We start from the raw sequence: 12,466 nt of genomic DNA, 5'->3' as shown, positions 1-12,466 counted from the left end.
CAAAAGAAACCCTTGTTATTTTATCATAAATTATTTAGTAAATAAATATTTTGAAAAATAAATATAGATTTACCTAATTAAAAATTCAAAGAATAATATTTTTATTATTAAAATGTATATATAGTGTGCGAATAGGTTGAGTTGGACATGTATGGAGATCAAAAGGACTAATTGGACAAATAACTACATGGAAACCAAACGCAAAAAGATCCAAGGGACGACCCTGACAAATATGGACAAATAGAATTAAAGAAGACCTCATGATGTTGGGAGTAAGGAATGCGGAAGAAACGGCAACATATAGAAGAGAGTGAAGGCAATATGATGTTGTAGCAGTGGGCCTGAAAGACCTGTAAAAAGTCGAAGAAGAAAAAGAATTAAATTGTTTGTATACTAAGGAATAACGATAAAAGTAATAAAACAGAATTTAAAAAAGTATAAAAAACATACAACATTAGGTCTGGTATTTATTAAAGTAGATCATTTTTACAAATAATTAATAGATTATTACTAGTTATTAAGACGTGCCATAGGCTCTCATAAGCAATACCTTCCTAAATTATTATGGCGGACCTATTGGTTATTAACCTTTAAATTTAAATTTTCCAAAAAATTGTCTACTAAGTATTTTACAGTAGAAAAGAAAGTTTTCATTTGAAAAACAGAAGCTTGAATCTCCACAAAACACTCCTTAAGTCTTAACTAGTACAAAAAATATCCTAAATTTTAAACTATATGGTCTTCAAATAAGTATAATAAAAAACTTTAACAATTAGAATAATTTGGACAAATGTATTATTAAGTAAGAAAAAAAGAGTAAAAATTATGCTTGGTGATTTATTCTGTATATTAAAAATACTTTTAATCATGATAACATGACACTACTATAAAAATTTTAAAAAATTGCTTCATAAAAAATAAACAACAAAAGAGTCATAATTTTGAAAAACTAATTTTTTTTTATTCAAATATGTTACAGAGATAATATTTAAATATTTATTTTGTTATAGCGTTTTAATAGTTTATTTATTGATTATATAAATAAATGTATAAAAAAATGTAAATTGAAAAATATAAACATAGTATACCTTAAAACAATGACAAAATTATTGATAATAATAATAAAAAAAATAAAAAAACTACGATATAGAAAATAGTGTCTTATTTATACATACAATTTTATTAATAATTTTATGTTTTTATTCATTTTTAAGGAAATATGCGTAATGTAGTTGATTTTTTTTATTAACTAATGATTTATGCTTTAATTCAACAATAAGCTATTATTTTATTTGTAAATTTAGATATTAATCAAAGACATTTTATTTAAAATGTTAGATTTTAATAGAGTTATATTATGGTCAAGAATACAATAAATTATATTTAGTAGTAAGAATGAATAGCAATTTTTTATAATTTTGATAATTCTTAAGTGCACTATAAATGTATTATTGCATGCAATATAATCTATTATTAGAGGAACTATTTCAATCGATATCATTTTGGGTTTTCATTGTAATGACATCAGTTTTTTTAATTAAAATAGCAGAAGAAAAACTACCTATAGTCTTAACCTCATAATAATAATAATGATAATGATATTAGGTAATGGTGTAAAAATCTTTGTAATAAATTCTGCAGAAATGTACGACACTATATTGTATAACATACATTGTCCAGTGGATGATAATTAATAATTATTATTAAGCATGTTTATTATTTTTACATTCAACCTAATCTTTAAATAACATTTTTAATGCTTGGACTGAAGTGATTACAAATTTTTCTAGGAAATTATATTATTTAGTGATTTTTTTTTTGTTTTTTTTTTTTTTATCTTGGTGAGTTCTAAAAATCAAACATGAAAACAGATTTTAATTTATAGAGTTGTATAAAAATATTTCTAAAAATAATTTATTATTTTTATTAGATATTATTCTATTATAATAATTGTTGAAATATTAATTTCCGTCAATAATATTACCGCTTTTTGTTTGTATTTGATAGCCAATTTTAAACGTTCCAGGGTCAGCCTTTCGCCCGGTTCCCATGGATCACCTTTAGGATTGTGATTCAACATAATTTCCAGTTCGTACGACGTCCTCACGTGATCCAACAGTGACGTAGCAAATGTTTGAACAGTGTTTCTCATCTCCTGTACATGCGTGATTAAAAATAGTTCAATAATATAATAAGTAACGATATGCGTACAAAAATTAACGCGAAATACCCTACCCAATATTACTCACATTATATTCATTTCTAAACTCAGATTCCATGGTACTAAGTCGGCGAAGCTCCCAACTCAATTCGAAAGCGGTCAGCAGCGGATCTCTTGAGGATAGTGCTATTAGAGATGGAGACGAAAGCGCTTTGTACGCGTTTATTCTCGAATGCGAGTGTCGAAGCGAATCTTGTGTGTTTGACGTGATACACTCATCACAACCACACCTGAAATAATTAATGAAAATGACCGTCAGATGTATTTGCAGTATAATACGAGCGTATACAATAAAAATATTTTTTTCGAGTTTGAAGTAATAATATTTAACATTAATATTAATTTATTTTTTGATACAATCGATTAACCATGATATACAATTATAACAAAATAATAGAACTGTGATTTCACCCTCTCCCTTTCTTTCCTCCCACTAGTTACGTAATAGTTTGATGAACTTTTTGCCAATCACTAAACAGTAATTAATAAGTATATTTAATTATAATCGGCTTAAAAACATGTATTATTTTATAACTATTTAAATTGCATTTACCTAAGATCATTTTACATATTTTGTTAAAAAAAATGTATTAAAACATTAAAATAGTAATGGAAAAATGAAAATGTTTAAAAAACATCAACCCATCAATAAGTAATCCTATTTATGAATTCATACAAATATTTGTTTAGTATAATTTTAGTATAACCTTATAAAATTCGGAACAGCTAAAAGGGAACGTATGTAGTGAATTATTATTATTTTTATTATTATTGCATTTTGCGCTCAAACAACATTTTACTCAACACGTTTATTATATATCTCTTATCTAATAATTTTATCGACTGAATACCAACAAATTATTTTATTACTTTAACCAAATTTTTTTCTTCTTGATTAAACTTGGTTTTTAAATATAAAATTATTAAGGGATAGCCGAAATGTACGAACCCGTATGAGTGCACGTTACATTTAATCTAGTATTGAATTAGTTTTTAAACTTACCAGCTATGGTTATAAATTAAAATGATTTACGTTTTTAATGTATTTAGTTTATATTCATAAATATCTAATTGCAAAATACATACTATACATTACACAATACACAACCAAAAATTACTGTCTTTGGTTCAACATTATTTAACACTTAATTTAACTATACCACAGTGTATTAATAAATATAAAATATTATAACATTTTATGTACAAACTACATAACATACAAAAAACCCTATCGCCAGTTATTTTATAGAAGCGTAAGTGGCCGCCCTGTAGTAGTATAGTCATTTCCATGTTGTATACATCAACCATTTGCATAATACTACCCATTAATTAATTCTATTCTACGAACGTTTTTTGGCATTTACGACTAACGTCATGTAATTTAATTTTAACTAATGAATATTAAACGTTTGCAAAAATTATATATTATATTGTAATTTGTTTTTGGCGAACCTGACGTCATGAGGCATGGGCAATGTAGCACCTCTGTCCAAAAGGATCTTTAATATTTCATAGTTGTTCATGTGAGCTGCAAGTGTTAATGGCGTGATGTCAGGCGTAAACGTCGAAGCCGACGATTCAACTGCTTCCCAAGACTGTAATAATTTATTATACATAGATCATATAGGTCATATGGATAACGTACGTGTAAGTGCATGCATGTGCACGTATAAGAATATTTTCGTGTCTTAGGTCAGGTTGACACAAACTTACGTAAGGATCTCCAACGACGTGTATCTTTTCCTCCCATTCCAGTAAAAGTTCCACCGCTTCCACGTACTCTTCCTTGATAGCGTGCAGCAATGCATCTTTGACCTTGATCCCTGATTTGAGCAACAATTGTATCAAATCCATGTTTTCATTTTCGATTGCTGTTATCAATGCCGATCTGTTCAATGGGTCCGTGCAGTCAATATTGAGTACATCCGGCTGACCTTTGTGTTCTTCCAATAACCTACATAAAATATTATTATTTTCTTATACCTATTATTAATTTCAGCACTCTCCGGGGTTATACAATATATAACATAGTAATGAATATGATATAAAAAATATTGACTAATTCTGTCAGTGATTAACTTGAACACATAATATTCAATATTAATTACAATTATTAATTCATGTTATGTCATTGTATGTTTATATAGTTCAATTTTAAGTATGATAAAAAAAACAAAATTAAAATATAAAGTTTAAGTTTAGTTTATAAATTTCTTATTAATATCTATATAAAAATAATACATTTTATACAGACTAAATTCGCTTTGCTATTTCAAGGATCAATAACATGGTGGTTTTTTTACTACTTATTAATATTAACCAATATTAACAGAAATAAATAAAATATTCAAACATTTATGGATGATTTCTCTGAATTAAAGTAATTTTTTTTCGATTCGATGTAATTAAAATTACATAATAATTATTTTTCTAGGATGCCGTTTACTCTCATGATATAGTTTACATACCTCTGAACAGACGCACAATCTCCTCGTTCTGCGAGCAACAGAAACTTTTTTTCTGTGGGCGATAACACATAATCGGGCGGTAAGACGAATGATTTACGATCTCCACGCAGCTGCTCTTTGGAGCCAATAAGGTCTTCTTTTGACTGAGATTTCGGCATTATGAGAACCTGGAATTATACCACATTAACATTGCGCAATGTAACAAGCGACCTTAGACAACGCTATCAGCTGGTCTAATATTTTTATTTTTTTTGTGTCTTTTTACTCACGCAAACGGGGACAGGCTATAGTATTCCCTAAGGAGAACCGCACAAACGATTACCTAAAACGAACTGTCCCACTAAAAAAGCACAAAGCTCTGGACTCCGGTGGAAACCTTACAGCTAGTTATATTATCTATGCACTTTTGCAGCTACACAGGCTGTTTGTTGACCCGCGTTTGGATTAGTGTTATTGACATTTGAGCTAATTCGTTCGTTATTGTATACATCGCACGAGTGTACGACCGTAACGTACTAATATGAACGGTCGGTCGTCACAAACAGCTTGAATTCAACACAAAATCCGTATCAAAATTTAACGATATGTACGTGAAAAAAAAATATCCCGAGCACGACGTGAAAATAATAAATTACCCCAAAAGGATTAAAAGAATATTACCGTTTCTTTCACTGAAAAGGATTTCCACCGTGCGTCATTAAAAAGACTGTAAAAAAAAAAAAATTAATAATAATAATAGTAATCCATATATAATATTTACACCGTGATTAACAATGCCTGTCTGTACAATGAAGAGACGTAAAAAAGTCAGTTCACGTACAGAAACGAGTCTAGAATATACCTACTGAGTACTGACTTGTCGTCACGTCGCGTTAATAACACCGGATTTAGCGAGCGGGCGGACATAGAATAGACGAGAGTATATTAAAGTAACAATAATAATAATGGAGTGCATATACGGGACCAGCGTTTGAAGAAAGGACCGGGAAAAGAAACTATATTTTCTACTTACAAATTTTAAGCGAGATGGGTTTAACCTTAAAATTATGTACAACGGTAGTAACCTGCCATTATATCCAATTAGGGAGTATAAAATTCAAAGTCCATTAACAGTCGAAGTTTCGTTTAACTTAAGGGGCGTGGGGTTCAACATCCGTGTAATTGTCCAGGCATGTAAAATGAACTAGTGTGCGTACGAATTACCCTCAGTGCAAGCTTATCAAAAGAGATATAGAACCACGTGATCAGGTAGACAAAGTAAAACTCGGGCTGCACCGGATAAAGAAAATTGCACGAGTGATGGTTCTAAAGTTCACGAAATTCATGCACTTAACATGTTATTATTCTCCGTTCATTTTCATAGATGATGAGATTTAATTTTATAAAACCACGTACGCGTACACCAGCATTGTAAAATCATAAATATACTGTAGGAGATTTAAAATAATTATAGGGTGTATAACACTAGTGGCTAGTACATGTTTAAAAGAATCTCGTTCATATTATTTTCATTATTCTTTATTTATATATCGTATTCTAATTTGCAGGGTTTAGAAAATTCTATGTAGAATGGTAGCGTAAAAAAAATCTACTTATATATTTTTTTATTTATCAAAAATCTGTGTATTATATTAAATTTAATTAATTCAAAGTAATAGTGTACAAACCGTTTATTTCAATACTATTTTAAAATGTTAAGACTTTAATATTTACCTAACACCATTTAACACCTTAAGCAAGCGCGTAGTTATTTTTTGCAGTCATTTTTCATCTAAAGGATTAAGGATTTCGAGTCATTTCTAATTCGCTATATTGTAGCTTATTGTATTTTATAGTATAATAATCAGCTATTTTATAATGTGTTATTGCGTGAATATTAATTATAATAAACTATATTTGGTTTAGCTTTTCACTTTTCAGTTAAATATAAATTTTAATACAAAAAAATAAATAAATAAAACCTAAGTGACTTATAGATTAGATAGTTTGATTAAAGTAAAGACGCAGCATTTATTACGATCTCATTAAATTATATTTTTAATAGGAATTAAATTTATTTAAATTTTCTTGACGGAATTGAAATTGGGAAAAATAGATAATATAGTTAATTTTGAAAATTATTAAAGAATAAAACCGTAATAAATTTCACAGGTCACATTCCTACAGATATTTTCCTATAGAAAATAATGTCATCAAAACGAGTTTATATTATACTACTATTATGCTTATGTCATTAGGTAGTAGTATCTAAAAGTTAAAACTGCATGGTATATAGTATTAGAATTTTTATTATACAATGCTTAACATTAAATGTAAATATTTTAAATCGACACTCAATATAGTCATACATGTTGGTCATTGTATAAATTTACTATGTAATATATATTAATATAGTAATCTGCAAAATTTAAATTAGATATATACAGTTAAATAATAATAATAATAATAATAATAATAATCATTTATTCAATAAAAATAATAAGCTTTCAAAAAAAAAAAAAATTAAAAAAAAATATTAAAAGATAAAAAATTAAAGTAATACAATATTTGCAATACTCAATATTCAATACTTTATTTGAGTATAAATAATACCTTATATATATATATATACAGAATTGGATGTTATGAAATTCACCCTTGAATGACACAGTTTTATGTTCGTAAAGATGTAATGATATTTTACTGTATTATATTTTTATTATTAAAGTTCGAAAATTGATGACCGAAAAAACATTAAGTTATGAACTAAAAAATATTTAAAATATGATCAAAACAATTTAAAAATTTAAAAGCTATAAAAATACCAAATTAATTAATACTTTTTTAATTGATTAGAAAATATTCAAGTTGATAAATCAAATGATAACGTTAAATAATAAAATATTATAAAACTAATAGAATAATTCTATTTTAATTAAAATACTTATTAATATATATATGTATGTATATCGTTATGTTTAAAAAATATAAATACTATGTAAAATCAATAGTTTTAAAATTATCTTTGAAATGATTATATAATAACTGATTTATTATACAAATGAAAAAAAAAAAATAATCGTTTAAAACAATCATGAACCCGTGAAAAAAAAAACTAAAAAACAATACTTTATTTATTAAATATAAATCAATATATTTGCTGTGAATAAAATGTATTACCAATATTCGACTTTATGCAATTAGTAATTTTTAGTTGAAAAATTATAAGATATGTTAAATCTATATTAATTTATATTTATTAAACTACATTTATTTATTAATTTATATTTATTCAATTTTATATAAATTTAACAATATTATGATTCATATTTATGATTGTATTTAAGTCTATTGTCTACGGAAGAAACTGCAAAATAATATATAATATACTTAAGTACTTAGTGTAAAGCATGATTATACGTGAGTGGATGATAAAATTAATATTATTAACAATAATAAATCGTAAAAGAATAAATACTATTACATATTATTATGTTTAGTATGTAATTAGTTAGTTGAGTAGATTAAGCATAACCAAATCCCTACAGGTGCGTGATTTTCATGATTAACAATGTACTTTGACACATGCTTATTACAGCTTAACTAGTTAGTATTAAATAATTTTTATCATTAAAATGATTAATAGCAAATCGCTAAAGACTTAGTAAGTATATGTGTGTATATATAAAAGATAAAAATACGAAATAGATAAATTCTAAATTAAAATAAAGAATTGCGTTATTTTTCAGTTTTGTCAGTCATAAAAATAATATTTAAATATATATAACTATAAGTTTGTAAAATTATCTTCTCGTGTTATATAAAAATAATTGAAAAAAACCCTTTTATATTTGTCTATACCTACTTTATCAACCCACGGTTTAACAAACAAAAAATGTATATTTAAATATATTAACACATATTCTTAAAATATGATTTATTAGAATATAAACATATGACGTCAGTGTTGTCTATAGGTTAAAGTTTTAAAACGCTTAAATTAAATTGATTTTAATTTAATTTAAAATGTTATGTGAAAATAAATTGTTTTTACACAGTTAAATCGATCGAAATTTCTACACAAAATAGGGATATAGGTTATAGATAAAATATTTATTGATATCCATTATATGTTAATTTGTTTGTTTAAATGTCTGTAAAGGCTCAAGTACAATATAAGAATACATAAATTAAACGGTTATAGTATTTATCTAGTAAAGTAGATAAAAAATATTAATATTAAACTACTTAATTAGTTATTAACATTTACAAAGAAATAATATAATTCACGAAAAAGAAAGAAAAAAGTTTTATATACCTAGAAATATAGGTTCATAAATTTATAAATTATAATTTTGTAATTCCGTAAGCCATTTATTTAAAATTTTTTCATAAATAGAAATAATTTTAAGTTTTTAAATTTAAATAAAATGTATATACAAACCAAGTTAAAAGTGATTTTTGTAATTTATAGAATATATATCTCAGTTATTTTAGATTCCGAGCAGATTCAAGACGAAATTAGATATTTGAACGAAAATAAACAATTTTCATCATTTTAATGTAATTCAAAAATTAGCGAAAAGTTAAAACTTATACTATTATAATAATAAATATTAATTATTTAATAAATCCAATATTTTCGGAAAAAATTTAATCAACCTACCGTCATAATAATAATAATTAAATAAATTACTTTAATATCAATTTCGAAAAAAACATAAGTTCATATAATATATTATTAGTAAAATAGATTGATAGATCGTCTTCGTTCAGAATTCTTTATCGTGTACAATAATTTATAATTGAATTTAAATCTAACACATTGATTTAAGTCACTAACTGACAATAGTTACGCTCGACTCCTTATTTTTTAACATAAAAGCAATTACCTACTTTTCTCTTTTTTATATTTTAAAAACTTCAATGGAATATTTTTAAACAAATATTAAATTTTTTATATAATTAAAATATATTTTTTATTAAATTTGTTAAAATAAAGATTTTGTTATTGAAATTCGAATTATATTTAGTAAAAAATAATATCAATTAAAACTATTCGATATTTATTTATTTATTTATTTTGTAGCTATCATAATTATTCATAAGTGATTGAACTTTTTAAAAGATATATATATATATATTTATAATTTAAAATTTTATATTAAATACCGATTTTTTTTTTTTTTATGATAAAAACTTAACCATGAAAATTAATCCAAGTACAAAGATGAAAAAACAATTTAAAATAACTAATTTTACAATATATTATGATACCTAGTTGATATTTACATGAAAATTGTTAAGTAAAGAATGTCTCTTTTATTAACATAAAACCCAGGGTTTAGTATTAATTGGTTAGTTTCGAAGTACGAAAGTGTAAAAAGAGAACAATATCATAATATGATATGTTTTCTACCACAAAATTCTTTGACAAAATATAAAGATATTAAATTGCACACAGTTTGTTTGAAGTTTGGCAATCTTAATTAAATTTAAAGTGCTTTATAGACCACAACTGGACAAAGCAATAAGCCAAAAGTAATAAACCCACAAGAGGCAATAAGAGATATACCTGTACGCCTACTGTTCAATTTAATAATTATTAAGGACATCACAAATTATAATGTTTTAAATTTTTTTTCCATCACAATAATACTTATTATCGTAAATATATTTAAATGGTAATTATCTTTTCACAATAGTCGTTTATATATAAGTATTTAATGCAGTGAGTAATGAGTAATGGTCAATATAATTAATTAATAACACTAGAAACTAAAATTAACATATGTAGTGTGTATGCGATACATCATTCAAATATGCATGTTTACATAAATTGTTTGGATTATTTTACTATGACCCAGCACATGAAATCAAGTAATTGCGATTATACTATTTTGGTATGATATTCATATCGCATAATCGTAATGCATAGAAAAATATGAGTAAAAAAACAACGTGAGACATGAACAGGATATGATTGATATGAATGCGCAAACATTAATAAATAAACATGGATTTTCCCTAATAAAAGACAATATTTATTTACAAAATAAAATTCTCAGTGAAAAAAATAACATCGAAATAGATAACAATAATAGCATTAATAATACTTTAAAATTACTATGATTATGAACTACGATTGATAGTCTATAAATTTTATTATAATGTTTTAATATTGTTTTATTGTTTCTACACACTTCTGTACCGCATTTGCCTATTTCAAACGCCGTTTGCTAACTTATTATTATTATTATACTAATTTAATTATTATTGATCGAAATGTTTGTTTATCTTATAAGTAATAATTGATTTGTGCAATTTGTAAACTAAGTTTTACTATTAATATAAACAAGAGCAAACGGACTTAAACTGTTAGCCTTCGTCGGCCGTAAACGTTGTATAGCTCGAGTTTGTCGCTTCAACAGACGTTTATTACGAGTAATATGAAACTATGTGTCCTGTACTCCTGTACTTCTATAATAATATAATCTATAATCTAACAATCTCACAGAGATTTCACGAAACGAAAAAAACACGTTTGTTCGAGCAAAAAATGAATTAAATACACAATCACTAACACCAATTACTACTAAACATTGTTATTATATAATATAATACTATCATGCGAGTTATCTTTGTAGGTTTTTTTCGTATGATATCTAGTGAAGATTCAAAACCTAATATCGGAATCGAATGTAAAATCACCACCATTAACTACGAGTCTACATGGACTGGTCAATGATTAAAACAAATAATTAAGAGTCATTTTTGATAGATCACGTAAAATTTGTCACAGCGGCCGCCAATAGATTGTCGTTACAATCAAGTGCAATGAATCGAGTACAATTGTTTTTTTTTGGAGGGGGGGGAGGAGCACACTATGTCTAAATTAAAAGTCATTAGAAAAAAAGGCTCGCGAGCTGCCAGTTGCCACCCCCTGATGTATGCGAGTACACAATAAAAATCTTTAAAAAAAAAAGCGAATGCGGCTAATAAGGGGAGGGCATAATCCTTTGATACGCCACTAAATACACACATATTCAAGACACGGAGAATCTATATCAGCAGTTTCCGACCTGAGGTACGCGAGATGATCTCAAGGAATACGTGGAAAATATTGACTAATGACGGAAAATGTCGAATTTGTTTATTTAAAACAATTCGTTTCGAAAATATTCGTTACATGTTATTAAAAATAAAAATTTGTGTCACGAATAAAACTAAACCGTTAACTCCTCATCTAATAGATATGCAGTAATAAAGAATGTAACATGAACGTTTTGTTATTTTTATTTAAATATCTTAAACATAGTTATGTGAAAAAGTTTAAAAATTATAGTGAAGGGTACAATCTAGCAAAATATTGAACTTAGGGGTACGGAACGAAAAAAAAAAGGTAGGGAACCGCTGATCTATATCACTATTATTATTATACGAATTCGTAATTTTGTCGCCCGAAAACCACGCGTAGATGATGTCATCATATCGAATTAAACGTTACGAAAACGAACATGGTAATAACACAACTCGTGATTATAAAATAACCCCGTAGTCGTTAATTATAACCGTAGACTGTAAAGCCTGTAGACGCGGCGTACATCATAATAATATACGTCCCAATTAAAAGTGTTCCAGCTACGAATAAAACCGTATCCGTTTTCGGTAATGGGAAACCGAAAATATTATGTGCGCTCAAAACACATATAACACGGCGGGGCCGGCCTGATGCAGTCTCATATAAATAATATGTATTATGTTATATACTTGATAATAACATATTAATATATTATTA

The 12,466-nt window shown here is 26.1% G+C and overlaps 1 protein-coding gene across 2 annotated transcripts in view; it reads right to left on the bottom strand.

The window, feature by feature from the left end:
* LOC112592298 (transient receptor potential protein) overlaps positions 1 to 5,022 on the bottom strand; it is a 28,366-nt gene extending 23,344 nt beyond the window's left edge. The window contains exons 1-6 of one of the 2 annotated variants that reach the window (XM_025336319.1): positions 4,959 to 5,022; positions 4,690 to 4,856; positions 3,935 to 4,175; positions 3,674 to 3,816; positions 2,250 to 2,451; positions 1,985 to 2,155 (exon numbers count right to left, since the gene is read on the bottom strand). In XM_025336319.1, coding sequence (XP_025192104.1) covers positions 1,985 to 2,155; positions 2,250 to 2,451; positions 3,674 to 3,816; positions 3,935 to 4,175; positions 4,690 to 4,847 — 915 coding nt within the window. In that variant the 5' untranslated portion in view covers positions 4,848 to 4,856; positions 4,959 to 5,022. Of the gene's footprint in view, positions 1 to 1,984; positions 2,156 to 2,249; positions 2,452 to 3,673; positions 3,817 to 3,934; positions 4,176 to 4,689; positions 4,857 to 4,958 lie in introns of those variants that run through there. The other variant, XM_025336320.1, reaches the window with a different exon arrangement.
* Between the last annotated feature and the right edge of the window lie 7,444 nt (positions 5,023 to 12,466).

The sequence above is a fragment of the Melanaphis sacchari genome, unplaced genomic scaffold (assembly GCF_002803265.2).
Source record: "Melanaphis sacchari strain LSU unplaced genomic scaffold, SCAv2.0 Contig167_pilon_pilon, whole genome shotgun sequence".
In the NCBI taxonomy this organism is placed as follows: domain Eukaryota; kingdom Metazoa; phylum Arthropoda; class Insecta; order Hemiptera; family Aphididae; genus Melanaphis; species Melanaphis sacchari.
The sequence above is the reverse complement of the archived record's forward strand: the minus strand, read 5'-3'. Positions and strand labels throughout refer to the sequence as shown.